Below are 25990 nucleotides of genomic sequence, written 5' to 3'. Positions count from 1 at the left end.
GGTCACAGTTTAGGATTTCATCCACTGAATTGAAAGAACCACCTTGTACAGCATAATAAACAGCACCACAGGAGAACACTGTTGGCTTCAGTAGCTTTCATTAAAATGGTCAACTTAAGAATTCACTTTAGCCGTTTTCAGATTTGAAAGCTGGAACCACCTTGTATAGCATAGTAAAGAGCACCACAGGAAATACTGTTCAGTAACTTTCATTTCAATAGCCATACTTTTATTAGCTAGAACCACTTTGTGCTGTATAGTAAAGAGCACCACAAAAAAGCACTGCAAAGTAACTTTCATTCGGATCGTCACCCTTAATTACGGAAACAAATAGAACCACAGTAAATGATCTCCGTTCTGCATTGTTGTGTTTGGTCAACTTAAGGATTCACTTTAGCCGTTTTCAGATTTGAAAGCTGGAACCACCTTGTATAGCATAGTAAAGAGCACCACAGGAAATACTGTTCAGTAACTTTCATTTCAATAGCCATACTTTTATCAGCTAGAACCACTTTGTGCTGTATAGTAAAGAGCACCACAAAAAAGCACTGCAAAGTAACTTTCATTCGGATCGTCACCCTTAATTACGGAAACAAATAGAACCACATTAAATGATCTCCGTTCTGCATTGTTGTGTTTGGTCAACTTAAGGATTCACTTTAGCCGTTTTCAGATTTGAAAGCTGGAACCACCTTGTATAGCATAGTAAAGAGCACCACAGGAAATACTGTTCAGTAACTTTCATTTCAATAGCCATACTTTTATCAGCTAGAACCACTTTGTACTGTATAGTAAAGAGCACCACAAAAAAAGCACTGCAAAGTAACTTTCATTCGGATCGTCACCCTTAATTACGAAAACAAATAGAACCACATTAAATGATCTCTGTACTGCATTGTTGTGCTTGTGTTTGGTCTTGTAATTTCACTGCGGCTGATTGCATGAATATTAAACTCTGTATATTTGTTCTTGAACAGGTTCTGCGTTACCCATTATGTAAAAGCTTTCTTTCTGACCTTAGCCCGCTTCAACTTCAGGGGATAGGAGGTGTGGAATTGTGCAAGAAATTTTTTATCTCGTCAATTGCTACAATATGAAATAGATAATAAAAATTTCCGAGCCCCAAGTGGGAATCGAACCCACGACCTTCCAGAAAAATAAATATAAAAATTATAACCGTTGCATTATTGTAAGTTAAGTGACTTACAACAGTTCGAAGTTTTTGTTTCCTTATGATACACGTGCAAAATAGCCCCTTACGCGCTTAATATTCGAAGTCGGTGAAACAACAACAGTCACTTCAGTGTGTGCTATTTTTTAATTTTGTCGTCGTCGTCATCATTGAGAAAATAGAAAGGGACAGACGGAACTGCTGTTTGAACGATATTAATACTAAAAAGAAAATAATTTAAGACAAGCGGCCACTTAGCGTGCGAACTAATTAAAAGAAATTTCGTTTTTTTATAAATTTATTAAAATATAAAAGCTCAGGTATAGATATAATCTGAATTTACTTGAATTGGCTGGTTGCCATTAAAATGCTAATTTTCGTTAATGTCCCCTTTCGGATTCTGACAAGACATATTGTGTTCAATTGCCTGAAGGCTTGATAACACGTTCATTTTTATCACATGTTTACTCCAAACAGCTGAAGTGTACGTAGGTGAATACCGCGTTTTATTGCCTGCTCCAGTTTACCCAAGCGTGTCGCTAATGATTTTCAATTATTCGCTCACTTCTTTGGCTTTGGATTATTTAAGTAGGGATGAACTAGAAGCCGTCAAAACAGTGTAAAACATCCACTGCAAATGATGAGGGCTTTAACCAACTGTTCAAACCCGGTATGAAATCTGCGTGCCTGCCTAATTGAAAGTTTCTTCAGAAACACTGTTGCTCCATTCAACAAGCTGAAAATCTTTGCCCGGCATTTGATGAAAGAAGTGGCGTTGACGTTGTAAACGTTAACTTGAAATCTAAAGACTGAAAAACGTAACCAGCACATGTCTAAAAGTTACCCGGCCACAACAATCTAGAAACGAAATGTGGGAGTTGTGGATCGTAATTATACAGACCTGTGTTTCACAGGTCCTACCAAGAGATTTTACAGAGAAGGTCAGTGCAAGGACACGGTAATTTGTCCAGGGAAAGCATCAGAAACTTTTGTTTGATGTACATGTTATTGAATGTGAAGACTGCAGGGTTCTTCAGCGAGTAGATACGGGGGTTAGCTTCTAAGGAAACTGTGGTGCTGCGTCAGTGGGGAGTAGAAACGAATGTCGGTTTTATCAACAGATTTGAGGTAAGGCCACCAAAAAACTCGAATCTCTTAACGGTGGCAAATTACCTTATGAACACTGTTGACAAAACCAAATATCGTTTGTCAGGCAATGTTTATTGCCTCTGCGTGCAGTCAGTAAATGGATATAGTTTCCATTGGAAATATTGCTTCCAGTTTAATATGTACTTTGTATTTATTTTATAGGTGGTGATCGCGGATGGCAAACTTTCGTCTTCACAAGGTAACCTTCAGTGTTGTCCTTTAATTATGTAATATTGCGTGAAACCATACTTAGGGGAGGATTATCAAGCGAATGTATGATTTCTTTACTGTGTTTGCCCATCAAGTAATTAACTGAAATCCCTCGGTTCAGAATATTGCGTCGCGTGGTGTTTTTAATCTCGTTTGTCACCTTTCACAACTCATATTCCTATTTTCGCCTTATTATAGCAAATAATGACCCTAATATAGAATATAAAAGCTTGTACAATCTTTTCAAGTTCGAAACTTTAATCCAACGTGTGATATAACGTGGGCTTATACGGATCTTTGATATTAGCATTTGTTTTTAATTGAAACACGTAGCGTGAACTGCGGAAAGTCGCAAAACGTAGCAAAACCTAGCAACAATGTCGATTTTGAAAAATATTGCATCATTTGAGAAAGTTTTCCGTTTAAACTCACTCAAAGAAAAATTTTATTCCAAACCTTCCTCCCTTAAGATTTTCAGACCGTAAAATTTATGAAATAATGAAGGCCGAAGCATTTTAAACAAACAATTACAATACAGAAATCGAGTAATAACCATTCGACTCAATATGGGTGCGTATAACTAAAGCTGTCATAAATCTTCAAAAGTCTCTTTAATCCTGTTTAAGTTGTCCTGTCCTTAGCAGTGTTCCTTTTTGCAATGATAATTTGTTTTCGTTTTAACAGTTATTTTAGGAACAGCGTTGCAATCAAGGAAACGAAAGGCACTAGTAGGAATTTATGCAAAAGAGTAAAAAGAAAGGAGCAAAAATGAATATTGAAAAATTTTCTTTTACCAAATTAGCTGTTTATTCAGCTTTACACCAAGCTTTGTGGTTGATTTGAAAGCGTAAGAGAAGAATATCCAGTTCCTTATTACACCAGGAAATTCTTACGACCACTGTGAAAAGTCGCGTTTTTTGAAGGGCTCTATTTGAAACACTAGATTTCGCAACGCTTCGAGAATTTACTGAACGTTTCTTCCCTTTTAAGAGAAGAAAATTTAAAAATAAGAATATCAAATTTTTACGATTTCAGAAAAAGCTGATGTCACGGAACTATCCTTTAGGACGGCTTATCTTAACATGCATGCATGTATAAGCGTTGTACTGAGTGACAGTTGTACTTTAGAAAAGGAAATAAAAAATAGAGTTATTATTTGACTGTAAAAAGATCACGAAATATATTATTTTAGCATGGTACCTCTTTTAATTTAAAGCGGCTAAAGTGGAAGGAAATTGGAAAACTGAGGTGAAAAAAAAACTATTGACAATGCCAAATAAATACAACGAAACTGTTATCTGATAAACTTAATTAAAGTTGAGGCTTGTTAGTATTCAAGTCATACACGAAGGTTAAATGTTAAGATTTAGAGTGCGCTGAATGAAATTTAAATCAGAAAAGGTGTTCGCTTTAATTATGAGAAACTCAAGATGAGATTTCATAAAAACAGTCACTTAAAAAGATGTTCGAATAAGGCGGGGATTATATATATCTAGCATTTGGCTGACAATTGGATTTTATGAAGGTGGTCGCTTAAGGGAGATGGTCGTTTACCTGAAGAGTTTTTTATTACAATGTTTGACTAAGAACTGATCAGTTTAAACGGGATTTTATGAAGGTGGTCGCTTAAGGGAGATGGTCACTTACAAGAGATTCTTTTAAGAATCACTGTATTAAAATACAGTGTTTGACTGAGAACTGATTCAAACAGGATTTCATGAAGGCTTTCGCTTAAGAGAGATGGTCCCTTACAAGAGATTCTAAATGCAGTGTACACGTTTGACTGAGTACTGATTCAAGGGGGGTTTCATGAAGGTTGCCACTAAAGGGAGGTGATCTCTTATCAGCAATTCTAAATACAGTGTTTGACTAAGAACTGATTCAAACGGAATTTCATGAAGGTGGTTGCTTAAGGAAGATGGACGCTTACAAGAGATTCTACATAGAATCTGAGGAATCTGAAACCTGGGGATTTTTATAATATGAAAAGGGAAGACTCGCACGGCGGTATGGAATCCAAGGCTTGTGAAATGAAGGTTTTTCTCTTCTAATTTTGAGTATTCATTCAAACAGTTTTTTTGAAAATCATTTTTATCGTTGTGAACTCTACTCGATCACAAAACTTGGAGAGAAGAATGACAGGCTTGAATATCGGTGAAGATAAGATCAAAAAACTAGAGCCGGTCGAAAATGTGATTTCAAAGAAATTTTTTGCCATTCTATTATGTGTGATAAACTAATCTCTTCGTGCTCACGGTGGAGAGCTAACGCAGAAATAATAATATTTTTTTCTAATTCATATGTAATTTTAAAACATTTTAAAGACAAAATCACGTTTGCGAAGAAACACCCGTATCTTATTAACTTTAAAAGTTTTAAAGATTATGCGACACTACTACAAGGAAGCAAGTCATATGAATTTCATATACTTCATTTCCAATAACAGAGGAAGTCTGGCCTTTTGCCCTTTTTTAGTTGAAACCTATTGAACAAAAAAATAATAATTTGAAAACTAAAACGCGAGAAGAGGGCCAGACGCTATTTTTTTTCTTAGTTGAATTGGAGTTGCCGTTTTGGCTTTTTCTGTTTTAAACAGAATGGTCTTTGTAGAACATTTGAATTGGGAATAAAAATCAACGAATAGTTACAGGTTTCTGATATTATGCTACCTATTAGCATTAGCGAAATGTAATGCGAGGAAATTTAAAAGATGGAAAATAAATGGACATGAATACAGCATGAAAATAATTAATTTTGACAGCAAAAGCTTTACAACACATCCGAGGGTGATATTGGCTGGTTAAAGGATTCTCTAGCTCCGGTGTTTTGTTTTACCTATCATTATTATTCAACAACACGTCGTAACACTGCCCAAATATATAGGATCATGGTGTTCTCAATATTCGTCGTCCGTAGTCAACAGATATCCTGCGATAAACGTAATTTCGTGTGTCTGGGAAAAAAATGGCAAAATATAGATCGTTTCTTTTTTTTAATATTCTGATATCCAACAAGCGCGATTGGAATAATTGTTTTATTAAAAACAATCAAGAAATATTACTAGATCTTACTGATTTCGCTTTGCAAGAACAACCAGAAGACAATTTAATGGTCTCTATTTCTCGGGCATGGTATAATGGCTCATATACCATGGCCACTAAGCCAATCAAATTGTTTTATGTTGTGCTGGTATTGATAACAGTCTAATTCATTCGCAACTAATATCAAAGAAAGTAGGCACGTCTCCGAACGTTACATTATCATAATAATGGGTTTATCGTTTACATGTAAAAGGCTTTTTGAGTTGTTTGGAAATTACCAGTACCTTCCTGTGATGCTTAAATACATTTTGCTTCCTGAAAATGGCTCTAATTAACGAGTTATTCTGTTTTTGATCCACCCTATTCAAAGTTATTAGCTTTGTGTTTTATAAGCCCTTTTGAGAAAGCGTTAAATTAATGAATGCATGGCTTTATTTAGACACGATCAACTTTTCAGAACTTAAGAAAGAGGAAATTATAACTATAATTATTACTAAACCCTCTCTACTCTCTTGGAATATACACCAGTAACAAACGTAATGTTAGTCAATGGTGCTTCATGACACCACGACATTGAAAAATTTAAAGATTTGTCGATAAAGAAAATCTATGTTCAAAATTGTTTTCTTATGTCCTTTTCACTTGACTCCTGGTAGAACCATGCGGTAAATAGGCCTTATCACGGTTTTCGACGCCATTTTGACGGGTAGGCAAACACGTTTGAAATAACAGTGTTTGTATGGGAATCCGATGTCAAATAATTTTCATAAAACATCGCTTCTGAAAAATTCATGAATTGGACACTTTTGGAACTAAGGAAAGGATTTTAAGAAAAAAAAATTGGAGGGATCTAGCTGTGCCAGAAAGCGTCCAGTCGTGTTTTGAACTTTTCATACATTTCCCTGTACTTTTTCCCGCGAACTATTTTTAGTAGCAGTTCACGGCTGGTCGCTATACAGACAAATGTATGGAAAGTTCAAAACACGACTGGACGCTTTCTGGCACAGCTACATCCCTCAAATGTTTTTACTTAAAATCGTTTTCCTAGTGCCAAAAGTTTCCAATTCATGAATTTTTCAGATGCGATGTTTTTTGAAAATTATTTGACATCGGATTTCCATACAAACACTGTTATTTCAGACGTGCTTGCCTGCTCGTAAAAATGGCGTCGAAAACCGTGATAAGGCCTATTATGCCATAAAGTAGTTATTGCTGAGTGGGGTTTCATTAAAGGGGAAGTATCATTGGGTTTTTGATATCTTTTGTTAAAAATGATGAAATAAGACCTTCGATCAGCTGCCAAATAATTCTAGAATGACGAGAGGAAGAAATCAACTCAATTCTTGAAAGGAACAATCTGTTCTGGCGCATTTTGGAAACAACAATGCGGCAACTTGAAAAACAGTAGCCTAACATTTTTCAAGTTTTCAATCCATACCGGCCTACTCTATCTCTGGCCAGAGGCACTAATCGACAGTTTTATCACACTGGGGTGATAATTTTTAAAAAACTTGACAATTATTTCGTTCTTTCTGCTGACAGACAAACATTTTTAGTTTTTGAAATGACAGCAAATTAGCGTGGTACTTCCTCTTTAAGTACTGCCAGTCAAATGTTCTCGTCAAGTTCTACTCATTAAAACTGAGCATAACATTGCAAGGCCCGTGCTTCCATGCATGATATGAAGGTTAGCCGCTTTTAAAACGTTTCAACATTTTTTTTCACCACTGCGACACATTTACCTTCTAGGCATCTTCAAGGCATCTATTTGCCCAAAGGGCTGCAACTTCAGCTTTCAGGGGTATAACCTATGCATTTTGCATTTAACTATTTTGTCTCATCGACTCAGGTATGAACTGATATAACACAGCGTGCGTGCATCCTAATCTTATTCCTATTGGCGTCATCATGGTACATTTTGTCAACATACGCATGGCCGTGCGTCCATCCGATGACGTGGGCAAGTTAGATGGGGGAAGCATGCGCGCGCTATGTTATAAAAAACACTTTTTACAGAGAGACAACATCATAGAAAAGTGTATATTTATAAGAACTTGTCGAAGTTGAATGAAACGTTAAGATTAAACCGATATGAGAAACCACTTTCACCTTTTTTTTTTATACAGAGAATTTTGTAATTAATCAGGAACAAAACCTGTTTCCAGGAATCATTTACTTTATTTTTACTATCCATGTTATAAAAGAATTGTTTCATGCTTTTAGCTGTGCGTATATCGAGTTATGCCGGATGCACTTGGGAGGTTTAAAAAGCACTCAATAAGCTAGAGTTGCTCTCGGCTACGCCTCGAGCAACTCTTACACTTCTTTCATGCTCTCCAAACTTCCCAGCATGAACCAATTCTTAATTATAACATAGCGCGCGTGCTTTCCCATCTAATTCCTATTGGCGTCAACATAGTACATTTCTCAATGCTTCCATAAGACGACGTGTGCAAATCAGAGAAACTCGGGTTTCCGTTGCTTAGTTTTTACAAAGTTTCCCCAGAAATGGACGAAAATAGTAAAGAACTACCGAGTTTTTCTCTTGGAATCGAGTCTTCGCCAGCTGTACCGTGCATAACGTAAACGTCGCGATGACTACTAGCTCAAAACTTTCATTTGGATTTGAACATTTGAGTACTGTAACATTCTGTGGGCTTGGACACTCGATTCCCTGCATTTTCATTGACTTTAAACTATTTCAAAGAAGCAAATTTTCATTGACAATACCGATGAAACATTCTCGTTCAGACCACACCATTGTGGCGTGTTTGTAACCAGAACCTTTGTTTTTCTTTACAGATATTGAGGTAATTTTCCACGCACTATTTTGCTGTCACTATTTTATAAAAGAATTGGTTCATGCTTTTTAAAAATTTCCGCGTGTAATGTAACAATGTTGCATTAAAAGTCGTTCCGTGAAATATCAGCAGCTTACAGTTTGCAAGCGCCTGGTCACAAATACAAGTTCTTGTGTAAACGTGGTAAAAATAGTAAAAAAAGTTTGTCAACAGATTGTGTATTTGTCAACAACATGGGCGCAAATTTAAACTACAGTGCGCGTGCACATCACGTGGCTACAAAAGAATCTGATTGGATGATTTACGAGCGCGCGTTTCTCCTCCTTTGTTACGTCACCAAGGACAGTTTTCAGTTGCAAAACAAAAATCGCTTGATTCAGCTCTGTTTTGCCGAAGAGAGAAAAAGTCTGCTAAAAAAAAGCACAAGAGAAGCGTTTTCCATTCTTTTCAGGGAAAGAGAAGAAGAAATTGGAAGTTAAAAGGTATGTCGAACTCAAGTTGCTTTTTGACAATTTTTAATGGTCTAAAGTAAAGATGATTTAAAGTGCCACAGGGCGCCGGCAAACTAACGTTAAAAACTCTCGCTGGCAAATTAAAGTTGGTGTGTTTCAGTAAAATAATTGTGATGCTACTTGAGCAAGTACATTTTGCGTGTGTAAACTTATCAAGAAATACAGTTCGTCAAATTATTAGCACTGTTTCACAATATAACGGCGAAAAAAGTTTTTGCAGAGTTTAGAAACTTAGATTTAGCCTGTGGAGCGTTCGCACTACAAACTTAAGCTTGCAAACTGTTAATACATAATGGAAACACTGTGCGCATATTGAGTTACGGATGGGATGTTTGGGAAGTTTGGAGAGCACTCAAGAAGCTAGAGTTACTCGCAGCTACGCCTCGAGCTACTCTTACGCTTCTCGATATACGCAATATACGCACGCTAAGCGTGAACCAATTCTTATATAACCAACGCGGCGAGCAGCGTTGAGCTGGCTGTAAGTACGAGATAAGACTGAGTGGAAGTTGTTTTTGGCGTTCAACACTTAATTTTCTCGTAGTCTTTGCTTTTCGGGTTCAGATATTTGTTTAAGGAAATCAAATTTGCGCGAGGCAACTATAAGACGATAGACAAACACATATCCATTTGCTTAAATAATACACTGACCCACGGAATGAAATCCTAGTTACTCGCAGCAAGAGATAGAAAAGTCCAATTTTCGTTTTTATTTAAAATGGCTGGTTTTTCAATAATGTAATGATTTTGTATTGGGTCATGGGTGGGGAACCTATCGGAACGCTTAAAACTTCAAAAATATTTCTTTAAAAGGCTGGTTTCCAATAATGTTATGATGTTGTACTGCGTCATGTACCTCGTTTGGGGGAACCTATCGAAATGTAGAAAACTGCAAAAATCTTTGACATTATATAATAATAATAATAATAATAATAATAATAATAATAATAATAATAATAATAATAATAATAATAATTATAATAATAATAATAATTATTTATATGGCGCAAATTCAACTATACAGTTTTCAAATGCGCCTAAAGAATATGTATATAAAGAATATTATACATAATATTAACGGACTCTTTGAACTCTTTTCTTTCAAGACTTGAAATAACTTTATAGCAAAACCATGAATTTCTTGCTTGAGGAACTAGCTCGAAAAAATATTTCAAATGTTACCGATTTATTAACCTGAAGTGACATGCAGGGCATCGAGTAAACATTAGTCTTTCTGTTTGACAAAGTAGTTTCGAGCTAGTATCCAGAGACGTGCGTTTCACACAACGTGTCGGCAAAGATGTAAGTACAAAAAATTTGAAGGTCGAAAACATTTTAGAACGCTTTTGCAATGAATTTCGTTACTGCATCGCCGTACGACTAGTACATGTACAGTTGTTTATTTAAAAAGAGTGACTGAGAATTTCAACAGGAGACTACCATGAAACAAATCCGTCTAGTGGTTAGAGAAGGGACTCGAGCCTGGGGCCTCCAGATTACGAGTCCGCGCCTCTAACTACTTGACCACACGCCTCTTAAATTTTATGTAATAATTCACGGTGGCTTGCTCGCAAATGTCAGATGATCATAGTTTCGTTTCTCACGTTCATTGGTTGCCTTAGTAAAACAGCTTTATCAATAAAACCTTTGAAAAATTAATCTGTCGGGAAATATTTATCAGCACAGTTTATTTGAGTTGCATATGCACCTCATGCTAGCTCGCTAGCAGCGGGATTAACGCGGTTCATTGTACATGTCTATTTATTTTCGAGGAGATCTCCTGGAGTCTTCAGTAAATATCTTTGCATTTCGTTTTTGTTTTGTTTGTTTAATTCTGATTAAAACTGTTTTTGCCACAAAAACAGATCTGAAAATGAAAGATTCCCTCATTAAAACTTTGCCATATTGCCTTATGATTTTAAAATGTGATTTTGGTTAGTTTTCGGCTAACTCAGTTGGTAGCTTGATTCTAGGCTGAGCAGATGCTATATATTATATGCCGATTAATTTTTGCAATATAAGTAAAGAAAATAACACTGCAGGAGTTTATTAACATTCATATGAATTGCCACAGCTTGGCATTTCATCCACGGACTCAAAGGTTACGACCACCTTGCACAGCATAATAAACAGCACCACAGGAAAGAACTGCTAAGTAGTTTTCATTTGAATGGTCACACTTTAGGATTTCATCCACAGACTCAAAAGTTAGAACCACCTTGTACAGCATAAAAAACAGCACCACAGGAAAGTACTGCTCAGTAGCTTTCATTTGAATGGTCACACTTTAGGATGTTATACACAGACGCCCAAGTTTAGAACCACCTTGTACAGTACATCATAATTAACAGCACCACTGGAAAGTACTGCTCAGTAGCTAGCTTTCATTTAAATAGTCATACTTAAAGCTTTGATTCACATACACGAGCAACAGAACTATCTCGTAGAGCACGAAAGAGCGGGATAATCACAAGAAAGTAGAGTGCAGCCTTGTAAATGCGACCACCAACGAGCTATAAAGATCGTCCTTTTAGGACGAACTTTTCTGCCTTCACCCCTCTCCCAAATAAAAAAGAGGCGTTTATGACTATGTGGTTGTGAGGCGGGGTTCCAGTGTGCTTTTCAATATGCGGCTTTCATTTAAATGAGAAAAAACCGTCAGAATTTCACCCACAGTCTTAGTGTATTTCCACGTTAACCTTAAGAGTGATCAGATTCTATTTTTTAACCTCTTTTTGACAATGAAATGACTTTTCTTTGTCATTGATCTTTCCATTTTTGCTATCCGTTTCAAAAAAAGTTACCGGTAATTATTTCTTCCTGTAATCGATCAACGTCTGTAGTTTATTTTTCAAGCAATAGTATACCTTTCAGTATACTTTCCTCATTTCCTGTTGGGATACGTTGTTGTAAAAAAAGAAAAAAAACTTGGTTGAATCGCCATTGCGTTAACTACTTTTTGCTATTTTTCTTCAAAGAAAGTTACCGGTAATTATTTTTTCCTGTGATCGATCAACGTCTGTAATTTATTTTAAAGCAATGGTACGCCTTTCTGTATATTTTCCCCATTTCCTGTTCCTGAGGTAAATTGTTGCAAAAAAACTCGGTTGAATCATCATCATGTTCAACTACTATCAATACTGAAAAAACACGTAAAACCAAATGCAAGGTTGATTGGACAGCTAAAAAGGGGAATATTTTACTGCTCAATATTTCGGTTAGACAAAACTAACCTTCTTTACGGGCTGCAAAAAGCTAGGTAAAAATTGGAAATAAACGGTTTATAGGAAAAAATAAAACGGTTTTATTCAAGAGTTACCTGAGTCAATACTGGCTATGATAAAAGTGCCAAAATAAACTAGATTAAAATTATAATATAAACAGTTAAAATATCTAGTATAAAATATAGTGCCCTAGTTTATCACAAATTAAGTCTATAGCTTGTGGCAAAAACTTGGTTGAGTAGAAAACTAAACTGAAAATTCAGTAAAATTTGGCAAACGTTGCTCAAAATGAAGCGTTTGTAGATAAATGTAATGTAGAGTTTTTCTATAAATTTGATTTTTACAAGAAATTGACACATCAAAATATGTTTACGAGAGTTCTTTTTCCGGCTAACACTTAATTTAATACAGCTAGTGGAGGTAGAAGAAAAAATATATAGTAGTTATGTCAAGGCATAAGTGGATTTGCAGCTCAACAAATTAAGTCTAACGGAAATTAATTCAAAGTAATTTTCCATGGAAACCGAGTTGTCGAGTTGTATTTGCCTTGTTTTCCAACAATAGCAGGTTTTACCGATGTAAAGCAATAGTGTCGTTTATACATTAATCACAGATTCTGTTTGCATCTGGGCCGGCAAAACAAGTTTAAAACTGGTTCTGAAACCTCTAATATTCGAGAGCTTTTTCAAGTTCTATCAATATTATTGTTAAATAATTCAGGCGGAAATCATGAGGACAATAAAGGGTTTGTGAATGAAAGTCAAGTTCATTTCGTAATATTTGTTTAGTGTCTGAAAAACCTTGTATTAATATCCTTATTGTTATTCAACCTTTGTCACGTTCAAAGTTTAAAAATTCATTCAGAAAACGTACGTGATGTATGACATGTAAGTTAATATTTATTTCTGTGAGTGCAGAATTTTTTTTATTAAAAATGGGTAAAATCTTCATGTTATTGAATTTTCGAAACTTTCAATTCGTAACGTCAACCTTTAAAACGATACAAGTTTTTAAAAACTGACGTTTGAAATGAATGAAAATTCGAATTTATTCTAGAATGATGTTACGATTTCAGCAATTTTCTAAACAAACTTATTCATCTCCAGTTATTTTTACTCTAAATTGCAACTAGAAGAGAAATTGACTTTTGAAACAATAATTCTTGTGTCAAAAAGCTAGGAAGTTATCACTAAAAAACCCTTAATAACAACAAAAGCAGAAATGAAAAGATGTATTAACTTTGTTTATTTTTTCTTTGGCCAAAACAACCGGGAAAAAGTCTTTCCTGTTTTGTCAAAACAAGGAAGATGATAACAGTAGGATCGAAAAAATAATCGAAAACAAAACAGAAATTCTACTTCAAATCACGTGGCCCTCGCATGGTCTCTTACTGAGTCCTTAAAATTAATTGCTATGGTAATCGTACAGGTATTGTTTTTAACCTTTTAAGCAGCTTGATTCTTAAAATATGGTTTTAACTTTTAAGCATTGAAATAAAGCTACCAAGCAGTACTTTAATTTCCTGTGGTTTTTATAATTATTTCGTACAAGGTGGCTCTTAAGTTTAAGTCCTAAAGTGTGACCATTTTAATGTTGTTAGCCTTAAAACTGTATGAAATTTCACATTTTTTATTTCCTACAGTTGTGTCAGCTGGGAGTGCAAAACTAAACTTATCGCTGATAATCCACTTTATCTTAGCCTTTGTGATCAAGTTTGTTGCATAGCAACCGTATTGCTGCCCTCAAATCAGCATTGTGTTAGCGTCTCGGAACTTGTCATTATGCATATGTACCACATAAAGCCTTGTTCAGTGATGGCCTGTTATTCAATGTACCCTCTACATGAATACAACTTAATATACATGCACCTGCAAAATTCTAGAGAGCGCAAAAAATACAAATGCAAACACAGCGACGTCTGCGAGGTAAACTTTTAAAATTTGTCCTTCTTTGAAGTTTTTGTTAACCCAGGAAGACAAAATGTACTTAAAAAAATAAAAGGCATTTCGATTTCTCGAAAGTTCTTGCTTTGCCTAAGTCATTTCCGGATCATCGTCTGACTCACCGACAAACTTTATAATAGCCGTGTAAATTCGTTTGCATAACAATAGAGGAACGTTTTTAAATAATTTAACTTCAAGCAATGAAAACCTTATCTCGTGATAGTTCTGTCGATTGCGTTGTAAAGAATACAAGTGCGTCCGAGATGAAGATCGTATCGTCACTTAAATTGTTGCTCTCATTATTTTCTCTTAAAGCTACCGAATGGTACCGAACCACGGTGAATTACTGGCCCTTCGAAGACATCTCCAACCAAACCGCAATCGATTACACAGGTTCTAACCATGGAAGAATTACCGGCAGCTTCTCTAGTGTCTCTGGCATCGTTGGTTCAGCTCTTGCACTCTCGGGAAACAAATCATGGGTTGATTTTGGTGTTCTTCGGAGCTCGTGCCTCAACAAGCCGTCAACTTGCCAATCTGGTTTCACCATCGCGTTTTGGCTGAAGATCCCAGACTTTAAAGGTAACAAAATCATTTTACAGCTAGGGGAGCACCGTTACTCACGAGGTTTTACAGTCTTTTCGCGAAAGAGCATAAGAAAGAACATTGGTTTTAGCGTAAATACTCGACGGCGGAAATTTAAGTGTATGCAGGAGTGGAACAGTGGTGATTGGAATCACATTGCGCTCAAGTGGGACAACAGAACATCCAGCTTGAAAATCTACGTCAACTGTAGCTTAGCACAAGTCGTCAACAACAGTGAACCAGCTGAACCTGTTCAAGACAACAGAGCATCGCGGTTGATTTTAGGCGCAAGTCATGCGACGAAGAAGAATATCAAATTGATGGTAGACGAATTTGCCATTTGGGATCGCCCCCTCTCAGACGACATACTGTGTAAGGTGTTCAGGGTTTATTCAGGTCGGTGAGTTGTTTTTTTTTTGTTGCGTTCACCAGTTTAATGAAAATTAATCAAAATAAAGTTGCCTTGTTGACGAAAGAAAATATAGGTGGTTTTTAAATTGCAAGAGAAGGTGTTAATAATTGTAATCCACCGCAGTGAAGCTGATGAAAATTTAACGTTTGTACGTTGTTCACACGGCATTAATGGATGGAAAAGCAGGTGGAAAACTTTTGCATCCCTGTATTTTTAGCTGATTTCTCTCCTCGATAGATTAAATCAGTTTTTAAAAACTCTTTGTCAAAATTCTCTATAGATAAAAATCGTTCAACACAAGAGAAGACTTGTTACATAAACTTCATTTCCTGCACAGTAGACTCATTTATAATTCATATGTGACGACGCTTTTCATTACACCACCAAGTCCATATTTAATTTGTCTCAGCTCCCTTAGTTCTCTAGACAATTTAATTTTAATTGATCTGAACAATAACTTAGAGAAGCTTCTGTTATTCCCTTTTTGCCTCCCAAATTTTTATTTTAAAAAGCTCTTGATGCATATTTACCATTTCCGAAATTGTATTTTTTTTTTGCGATTTTCTTCTTTTCGAAGACAATTCTGCGCATTATAAGAAAGTCATATTAATTAAATGCTTTTTAGTTGTCAAAAGCAAACTGTTATTTTTGTATATTTTTAACTTTTCACTTGAGACTTTGCTTCCAGCAAATAACTTAAAACGTGGAACTACCCCCCGTGGTTTTTTTTTTGTTCGGAAAATAGTAGATTAGATTCTGCTCTCAAAAATGCCAGTTCTGTCCTTATCTATCTTGTCCCTATGGGAATTAGGAACCAACAGGTGAAACTGGGGTTTATGTCAGTGAAGCCCTAGCCGGAAATGACGAAGAGCTGAGGAAGATAAGAGGGGAAGTCTAAATATCGTCCTTCCGGTATATCTTATCTCTTCAGTTCCCTTCCCATATCCCTTATGCTCCTTCCGTACTGCCCGTATCCCTTTACTTCCTTGATGACATCTTCTTTGCTCTTTTCTTTTAAAACAGTTATTCCACTCAAATTCGTGTTATATGAACTCTTATAATCCCTTTAGCATTCTCGCTTGGCTATGGTATGTCAAAATGCGTCAAGTGACCCAACATACCTCAACTGAAACTGGAACATTTCAGATGATAAAAGTTGACTTCATAAGCGAGCTTTCTCTCAACAAAACGATCGTCGCTCGGAACAGAAAATGTCTGCGGACCGAAATTACGGTACTCAGGATATTTAATTTGAAATATGATTGGTTGGTCGATTTTAGTGACGTGCCGTAAACTGTTTAGTGTGTTTAACAACGCGAATAAAAAACCGTTAAGAGTGTTATCTAGCTTTAAAATGCCCATTTTCGTAAAGCTAGTCATCCAATGAGACCTCAAACCGCTCGAAGTTGAAACAAACAAGCGTGCAATGACGTGGCTAAAACACGTACATTACAAATATCAAATTAGTATTTTCAGCAAGTATTTCGTCTTCTATTTTCCAGATTTTCTCCTTCAGAGTTAAATGAAATTGTTACAGTGTTCAGATTCCCCTTGAGAAAGGCCAGCAGAGTAACCAATTAAAATTAACTGTCCTTTTGTTTCAGTTAATGGAAACTACAGTGAATGGTCTGATTTCAGCGCATGCTCAGTGACATGTGGCAATGGCACGACGAAACGCACCAGAGCCTGTACCAGTCCCCCACCGAAAAACCGCGGTAAAAATTGTTCCGCTTTGGGTGCTTCTGAAGAGACCAAACCTTGCTTTCTAATGGACTGTCCGATACACGGCAATTTTTCAGAATGGTCTGCATTTAGTACATGTAGCAAATCCTGCGAGACTGGATGTAAAAGAAGAACTCGAAACTGCTCGAACCCCGAGCCTAAACATGGAGGGCGAAACTGCTCAAGTTTGGGATTAGCACTTGAAGAAAAAGAATGTAACGCACATCCTTGTCCTATACACGGAGGTTATAGCGTATGGACAGATTTCACTAAATGCACAGTGTCCTGTGGAAATGGTAAACGACAAAGAACTAGAAGTTGCTCGAACCCCAAGCCTAAACATGGAGGGCGAAATTGCTCAAATTTGGGATTAGCACTTGAAGAAAAAGAATGTAACACACATCCTTGTCCTATACACGGAGGTTATAGCTTATGGACAAAGTTCACTAAATGCACAGTGTCCTGTGGAAATGGTACACGACAAAGAACTAGAAATTGCTCCAATCCGCAACCTAGACACGGAGGGAGATATTGCTCACACTTAGGACAAAGTGTAGAAGTTGAAATTTGTAACACGAATTTATGCCCCATTCATGGCGGCTTTAGTGAATGGACAGAATTTAGCGAATGTACAAAATCTTGTGGAAATGGTACTCAAAATAGAACTAGAAATTGTTCAAATCCTTCACCACAGCACGGTGGAAAAGACTGTTCGAGTTTAGGAACAAATACAGAAATACAACAATGTAATACCCAACATTGCCCAATAAATGGCGGTTATACACAATGGACAAATTTCAGCGCTTGCTCAAAAACATGCGGAACAGGAAAGATGAGTAGAACACGTTATTGTACTAATCCAAAACCTCAATACGGAGGTAACAATTGTTCGCATCTTGGATTGCCTGTGGAAATAATGCCCTGTTTTTCGCGTCACTGTCCTGTACATGGAGGATTTAGCGAGTGGTCGAATTTTAGTGAGTGCTCAAGGCCATGTGGAGTTGGTTTGAGGAACAGGACGCGGCACTGTACTAATCCAGAGCCAATGCACGGCGGACATGACTGCACAGGAGAACAGATCGAGTTTCAAGTGTGTAATGTGCTCCCATGTCCGGTTAATGGGGACTATACTCAATGGTCGGCGTTTAGTACTTGCAGTAAAACGTGCGATTCAGGCACGAAGAAAAGAACGCGAAATTGTACCAACCCCGTTCCTGAACCTGGAGGCAACGACTGTTCGTTGTTAGGGCCTGCGGAAGAAGTTAGACAGTGCAACGTATTTCCTTGTCCGATTAACGGGAACTACTCATTCTGGTCTAATTTTAGCATTTGTAGTAAAACTTGTGGTAATGGGACAACGGAACGATTGCGGAATTGTTCAAATCCTGTTCCCAAACATGGCGGTAAAAACTGCTCTCTGCTGGGACCTTCGAAAGAGATAAGAAGTTGTAACGAATTTCCTTGTCCAGTCCACGGTAATTTTTCTTCGTGGTCAATCTTCAGCGTCTGTAGTAAAAGTTGCGGAAACGGTACGAAAACAAGAACACGAAATTGTTCAAATCCTTTCCCAAAACACGGTGGAACAAATTGTTCTTTGTTAGGTCCTGTAATAGAGGTACGAAACTGTAATGTATTTCCGTGTCCAATTCATGGCAATTACTCTTCCTGGTCAAACTTTAGTAGCTGTAGCAAAAGTTGCGGTAATGGTACAAAAACTCGAACTAGAAGTTGTACAGACCCTGAACCTCAACACAATGGAAGGAACTGTTCTTCATTAGGACCTTCTGTAGACGTCCGGCCTTGCAACGTTTTTCCCTGCCCTTTACACGGCGGTTACACGGCTTGGGGAAACTTCACACGTTGTACCCAATCATGTGGGAATGGCACCATGTATAGAACTAGAAGCTGTACAAATCCTGCGCCTCTACACGGTGGCAAGAACTGCTCTATAATCGGACCAGCTATAGATGTGAAGTCATGCAATGACCATCCATGCCCTATAAATGGTGGATATACACTGTGGTCTGAATTCACCCAATGTTCTACGAGTTGTGGAACAGGTACACAACAGCGTACGCGAAACTGTTCGGATCCTTTACCACAGTTTGGCGGTCGAAATTGTTCCAGATTGGGTTTGGCTGTTGATGTCAGGGAATGTAATTTAAAACCTTGCCCCATAGATGGAGGCTACAGTGCGTGGTCAGACTTCTCCAGGTGCACGCGGTCGTGTAATGGCGGAAAACAGAAACGATGGCGGCTTTGCAACAACCCTTCCCCGAAACATGGTGGGAAGGGTTGCGTAAGGCTTGGCCCTGCATCACAAATCCAACCTTGCAACTCATTCCCATGCCCTGTTCATGGTGGCTACAGTGAGTGGTCTGAGTTCGAGGCGTGTACTCGCACCTGCGGCGGAGGCATGCTCATAAGAAGACGAAATTGCACCAGTCCACCACCTGCGTATGGAGGACGGAATTGTAGTGGCCTGGGTCCAAATACTGAGTCAATAGAATGCAATACTGAGAATTGTCCAGGTTGGTTTATTCGCTTTTATTTGGTCATCCAGTACTTCATGGCAACGTGTAAGTGACTTTATTTACCTTGCGCTTGCTTTTTTGCCCATTATCTCTCCAGATATAGTCTTTAACGTGGCAGTGAACCTAACGTCAGAGAAGTGGGATGTCGGGCTGGCTACAAGCCACAATAACCAAAGGGCTTACTTCCTTAGGTTGAAAATCCGGTTTGGGGTATGTAAGCCAGTTTGTTAAGTAAACAACAGAGTGATACTTGCCATTCAAATATTCTACAAGGGTATAAACCCGTATTCTAGAAGAATAGTCGTCTGGGTTCGCTACTTAAACGAAGGCGTTAAGCTTTAAAAAGATAGGTAAATGTGAAATTACCCATTTACCGGGAGCCCACAAACGCCCGGTGTTTTAAGACGCCTTGCTTTTAATAGTAGTATGAAGCAACGATAAAATGATATCAATGAGAACTGAAAAGTTCGCTCGCTGTGTAACGTTAACGGGCATAAAAGTACCAAGTTTTCAAAAGCATTCCAAATACAATACATTCTTGAGACCCAAATTTAACCAAAAGGTGCACGCGCAATAGGTACATTTACGTATTACTTACCTATTTTTCGTATTTAGTCAAACCATAATATTTTTTGTCTTGTAGGTTAAAGGAATTATGGGAGAAAATGCTGTTTCTGGTGTAAATAATATTAACTTCAAGTAAGTTGTACTAACTGTCTTCTTAGGGAAGGCGGAGAATATTACCCCAGGGGTGTTTCCCAGATGTGATAGACAAGACTGCTACCCCAGGGATGTTTCTCCAAGGATTTTACGTCAGTGTTTTTACCCCAAGCATGTTACTGGTCCAAGGGGAGTCTTTTCAAAACTTAATTCTAGAATGATGGGTTTTTCCACCAATAGTTACTGGAATCCTACGAAACTCAAACTCGACGACATATTAAGTGGGTTGGGTTTTTTCCTGTTCTCACCGTGTTCCGTGGCTTAGTTCTTGGCTGTCCAGTTCTTAACCCTCCAAAAAACCATTGAAAGAGATCGGAACTACGAGGAAGCCATCTTTGGGAGCCTCCTCAAGGGAGTATTCCTTTGGTAAATAATTGCAAAATTTATCCTCTTGTTTAATATCCTTCTTCCTGACACTCATTGACTTTTGATTTTCTCTTGAAGGAAGGGAAGCGTTATTGCAGAGTTTTCAGTCAGTCTATTTCACCATCACTACCAAGGCATCACCAAGCTTCAGGACGCTATTTATATGGATGGGAAAATAGAGGAGTTGCCGGTCTCACCAGTAAATTTCACCTCACCTGATGGTAAGAAATGATCCTAATTTTTTCCTATATCTCGAGTTCAATACTTGAAAACAAATATCAAAGTTTTTGCTTCGGCAAGATATCATACTAGAAACAAACGGTACCATCATAAAGTAGTGTTCGATAGCTTCCACTTTAATGGTTACACTTTAGGATTTCATCTACAGACTCAAACATTAGAACCACCTTGTACATCATAATAAACAGCACCACAGGAAAGCACCGCTCAATAGCTTTCATATGAATGGTCACACCAGACGATCTCATCCACAGACTCAGAACAGAAGCTAGAACCATCTTTTATAGTATACTAAACAGTACCCCAGGAAAGTACTGCTCAGTAGCTTTTATTTGAATGGTCACACTTTAGGATTTCATCCACAGACTCAAAAGTTAGAACCACCTTGTAGAGCATAATGAACAGCACCACAGGAAAGTATTGCTCAGTAGCTTTCATTTGATTGGTCACACTTTAGGATTTCATCCACAGACTCAAAAGTTAGAATCACCTTGTACAGCATAATAAACAGCACCACAGCAAAGTACTGCTCAGTAGCTTTCATTTGAATGGTCGTACTTTAGGATTTCAGCCACAGACTCAAAAGTTAAAATCACCTTGTACAGCATAATAAACAGCACCACAGGAAAGTACTGCTCAGAAGCTTTCATTTGTGTGGTACTGTTTCTCGACGAAAATTTGCGCTCCACGTTTGATGCACTGCTGCAAAATTTTATGTCCAGGTCTATTTTTTTTTGCGGTGCTCCCTCGATGCTGCAGTACAGGATGAATTCTACGTTTGCTGAATACACAACATTAACGAACCAGCAGCAAACGAGTCGAGGGATAATATTAAATACCAAAGCGAAATAAAAATGTTCATGCACTTCCGAAAAATATGAACCGAAAAGTTTTGGCCCAGTCATAGAGGGAAAAAGCTTTATCATTACTCAGAAGTTGTTTTTTCGCGACTCTCCCGAAAACACAAATTTAGTAGATCAATTCATGAGCGATCCATCCCTGAAGTTCGTAGGTTCGGGGGCGGGCCTATTCAAGCACCAATCAAAACGCTCTTTTCCAGCGCGCATCTGATTTCAGTCACCTAAGATATCTTGCTTTGGAATTCCAGTTCCAGTGATAGCTCCAGTTAACATCACAGCCACCAACACAAGCTCCACTACAATACTCTTAAAATGGCAGCACATCCCAGTGAACTACTCCAACGGACCCATCCAGGAATACAGAATTACCTTCATTGAAGCAGACAGAAACGACCTAAAAGAAAGTAAAGGTTTCTGGGAAAGAATTGTGAATGGAGAAAAACTTTCAGCTTATGTGACCGGACTTAAAAAGTTTACAAAGTATCACTTTCGACTGGCGGGAGTTAATCGACGAGGAGTTGGCGTGGACAGTATGCCAGTGATAGCAAGGACTGACGAAGATAGTAAGCGTTCTTGAAAATAGGTCCGCTATGTGTTCATGTGACATCGGTGTAGTTGTAAGATCCTTTAGATTTATAGCATGCAGTCTCAAAAACGCAACACAGTTGTAATGAATTAAACATTAAGCAAGACTCGGTTTTGTTTATAGACATTCACACTCGAACTTTTTAAACTTCTAACCAAAGTAATAAAATATCGCACAAAAAGATGACAGACTAAGTTGGTTTGATAACTTGTAAAACCAGGCGTCAATTGACTAGGCACGCATTAGAACACACGCTTTCAAATTACGTCCAGAGTTTGGAACAGTTGCTTTGTCTCACCTCCCCTGTTATTAACATGTTAATTTGTTCCTTTCGATGACACTGCAGTTAACAGTTGAAAGTACATATTGTCACAAATGAACCGAGTTGATGCTTAGTGGTTAAGTCTACCAAGTGGTTAGAGCAATCGACCAGTGTGCGTATTCATAATTATCATCTCATTAATTTCTCTATCAGAACCAAGCTTATCGCCATCGGATGTTAACGCTAGCAACAAAAGCAGCACCGCTATTGACGTTGAATGGTCTCCAATTCCCAAACGGTTCATCCCTGGAATCCTACTCGGCTATCACATACACTACACTAACTTGGATCCTGAGGGATTTGGTGACGTCAGCACGGGTGTTCACCCAACTGGAGCGGGTAGCGCTTCCACTCAGATTCAAGGTCTTCTTAAATTTACAAACTACAGCATTCAAGTGAGCGGTTTCACCGTGAAAGGTGACGGGCCTATGTCGGATGCTGTGATTGTGACAACAGATGAAGATGGTAAGAAGAAATACAATCTTAAACTTGTCGGAGTCTGACTTGAAAAAAGTTAAAACACAACGTTTATCAAAAAATTATAAAAGACATTTTGGCCGAGAATCTTCGGCCTTCGTCGGATCAACGGAAACCGAAGAAGGCCGAAGATTTTCAGCCAAAAAGTCTTTTATAAGTTTTTGATAAACGTCGTGTTTTAACGTTTTTTTTTTTTCAACTCAGAGTCCAACACGTTTAAGATTGTATCACAGTCGAACCTCCACTAACGGCCACCTCTCCACAACGGCCACCTCTCTACAACGGCCACTTTTTTTTTGTCCCGGCGGACAGTCCATACATTACCTCTTGTTTAAACCTCTCTACGACGGCCACCTCCCTACAACGGCAACGGCCACTAAAGTGCGTCCCCAACTGCCAAAATAACCTCTCAACAACGGCCACTGTCAGCTCTTTTTTGTAAAAACAAAACCTTTTTTTATAAGTTGATGCAGTAATCGACATTTATCTTCGGAACATTACGTTTCTGTATCCATTTTAATGATATACGTATTTTGATTGTGTTCCATTTATATACTGCAGTAAGCATAAATTGTCTACAATAATACAGGCGGTCAGCGAATGTTGCGAACCTTGCTCGTTTCGTCTTGTTAACATTTTGATTCATTTATGTTTTATTGTGTATTTTATCTGTATATATTATTTAAGATTGGATTGCCATTATAGGCTACAGTAAGCATGAACTTAATTGGCACAATAAACATGTTGTACTTCCCGAAAAAAAGGTGTCATATTGTACCCCTACCTCCCCATAACGGCCACCTCTCCACAACGGCCACTTTCTTCTGTCCCCAAGGTGGCCGTTGTGGAGAGGTTCAACTGTATGTCCATTCCCGACTGCAATTTTAGTATTTTTTATGGTAAGAAGATTAAGTTTTGATTGACAGACAGGCAGTTGAAGAATAAGAAGAAGGCTTAACTAGAACACAGATAGGCAGGCAGGCAGAAAGATAGACAACATAAATGGATACCTTTTCTTTAGTGAGAAGCAGATTGTTTTGTAAATGACAAAAATACGAATGCAGAGATACGAGAAATACAGTGACTACCGGACTACCAGCCGAGACTGAATTCTCTTTGTTTAGTATAAGAAAACTGGGTTTCTTTTTTAAATGTTATCTAAGCAAATAAGCAGACAAAAACTGACAAAAACACTCCCAACCACGCAGACAGAAAGACAGACAGACACTGGCTGCTGTCGCATTAGAAAATTTCTTTCAGAAAGTGATCTGCCATTTACATCAAATGTTATTGTTTTGTTCCTCTTATTGAATTGTGGATTTATAGATTCCCAGTAGGTTTAAAACAGAAAGTCGTAATATGTTGTAAAGTCCAGTGTTAACTCTCTAATGTGTCTATATGAATCCTTTGAGCAGACTTCGGTGGACAGCGTTTCATCCGTGGTTTGTAAATTTCATGTTATATACAAGATTTGATGTCGGTCTTGTTTCTCGCCCCAAGCTACAACAACTTCCCTAATCTACAACAACTATAACTGCTTTCAGTTGTTAAAATTAAAACGCAAAGTTATACTTTTATAGGCTACCATTTTTGTGGCATTAAGAATTATGTCTATTCGTTGTGTAAAGTAATTTTTAAAACATGCAATTTTAACTTTAGTTCCCAGTAGACCTCCAGCTAACGTCACCGGCAACAACCTCACATCAACAAGCATTGAAGTCCGATGGAGCCATATTCCTCCACGTTACGTTCACGGAATTCTCATTGGTTACAAGATATCTTTCATAGCAACGGATCGTGCTAACAAAAGACCATGGAATGAAACTACCGTCAGTCAGTCAACGACTTCTGCGGTTATCACCAATTTGCGCAAGTACACAAAGTATATGGTGTCGGTTGAGGGGTTTACAAGCAAGGGAAGTGGAGTTGAAAGCAAGAGTGTAGCTATCACTACAGCGGAAGACAGTAAGATTGCTTATGCTAAAATAAAGTTAACTTCCTAAGGCACTGAAGAACGGGTAATGCCACAGAAAAGTTCTGCACTTTAGGATTTCATCCCCAGACAAAAAAAAGTTAACATCCCCTAGAACAGCATAACAAACAGCGCTACGGGAAAGTACTGCCCAGTAGCTTTCATTTTAGTAGTTACATTTTAGGATTTCATCCACAAACTCAAAAGTTAGAACCACCTTGTATAGCATAATAAACATCACCACACGAATGTACTGCTCAGTAGCTTTCATTTGAATGGTCACACTTTATGATTTCATCCACAGACTCAAAAGTTAGAACCACCTTGTACAACATAATAAACAGCACCACAGAAAAGTACTGCTCAGCAGCTTCCATTTGAACGGTCACACTTGAGGATTTCATCCACAGACTCAAAAGTTAGAACAACCTTGTACAGCATAACAAACAGCACCACAGGAAAGTACTGCTTACCAAGCCCAACAACAGGGGAACGTCACCTCTGACGTGTCACTAAGACGAAGGTTCAGTAAAAAACGTTGTCCCTCCAAAATCGTGGGCCAAAAACGTTCCAGCTGGACGCAAACCAGATGACTTTTTTAAGAGTAAAACTAATTTTTGTTTCAAAGGCTGTGAACTTACCATCTAAAAGGCCCGTGAAGCCAAATTTTGATCGTTTGTATCACTGAGACATAAGAGTTCAGCCATAACACTATTTGATGTTTCCTGTAGTACCAGATGCCTACCCTGCCAACGTCACCGGTTTCAACAAAAGCTCCACCTCACTGTTCGTTGAGTGGCAACACATCCCACAGCAACACAGAAATGGTATTCTCCTGGGATACAAAATTTCTTACGCCCGAAGAAAATTTCCTCAGCAGCCCCAGACGGTAACTGTTGAAAGTACAAGGTCATCAACAACACTTGTAAACTTGAGGAAATACACTTGGTACATCATAAGAGTGGCCGGGTTTACCAGCAAAGGCCTGGGACCTTATCCTCCACAACAACTAGACCTAGAGATTCGAACAAGTGAAGATGGTAGGTGACGTGTTCGCATGTTTCTATAGCAACCAATGGCCACGTCATTAGGAAATGCGGATTAAATTGTGATGTAAAACAAGAGTTCTCGTTTTTCGTTAGT

At 37.9% G+C, this 25990-nt stretch overlaps 1 protein-coding gene across 3 annotated transcripts in view; it reads left to right on the top strand.

The window, feature by feature from the left end:
• The window catches only part of LOC146481758 (uncharacterized), a 46384-nt gene that overhangs the window by 10055 nt on the left and 10339 nt on the right, over positions 1-25990 (top strand). For 2 of the 3 annotated variants that reach the window (XM_085107812.1, XM_085107811.1), the window contains exons 2-11: positions 2483-2519; positions 14367-15032; positions 16653-19301; positions 19402-19514; positions 19948-20003; positions 20469-20611; positions 21739-22053; positions 22552-22863; positions 24535-24840; positions 25579-25887. In XM_085107812.1, the coding sequence (XP_084963938.1) occupies positions 2483-2519; positions 14367-15032; positions 16653-19301; positions 19402-19514; positions 19948-20003; positions 20469-20611; positions 21739-22053; positions 22552-22863; positions 24535-24840; positions 25579-25887 (4906 nt within the window). Of the gene's footprint in view, positions 1-1610; positions 2113-2482; positions 2520-14366; positions 15033-16652; positions 19302-19401; positions 19515-19947; positions 20004-20468; positions 20612-21738; positions 22054-22551; positions 22864-24534; positions 24841-25578; positions 25888-25990 lie in introns of those variants that run through there. The other variant, XM_085107810.1, reaches the window with a different exon arrangement.

This window comes from Pavona decussata, unplaced genomic scaffold, assembly GCF_977016875.1.
Source record: "Pavona decussata unplaced genomic scaffold, jaPavDecu1.1 SCAFFOLD_48, whole genome shotgun sequence".
Classification (NCBI taxonomy): Eukaryota; Metazoa; Cnidaria; class Anthozoa; order Scleractinia; family Agariciidae; genus Pavona; species Pavona decussata.
The sequence above is the reverse complement of the archived record's forward strand: the minus strand, read 5'-3'. Positions and strand labels throughout refer to the sequence as shown.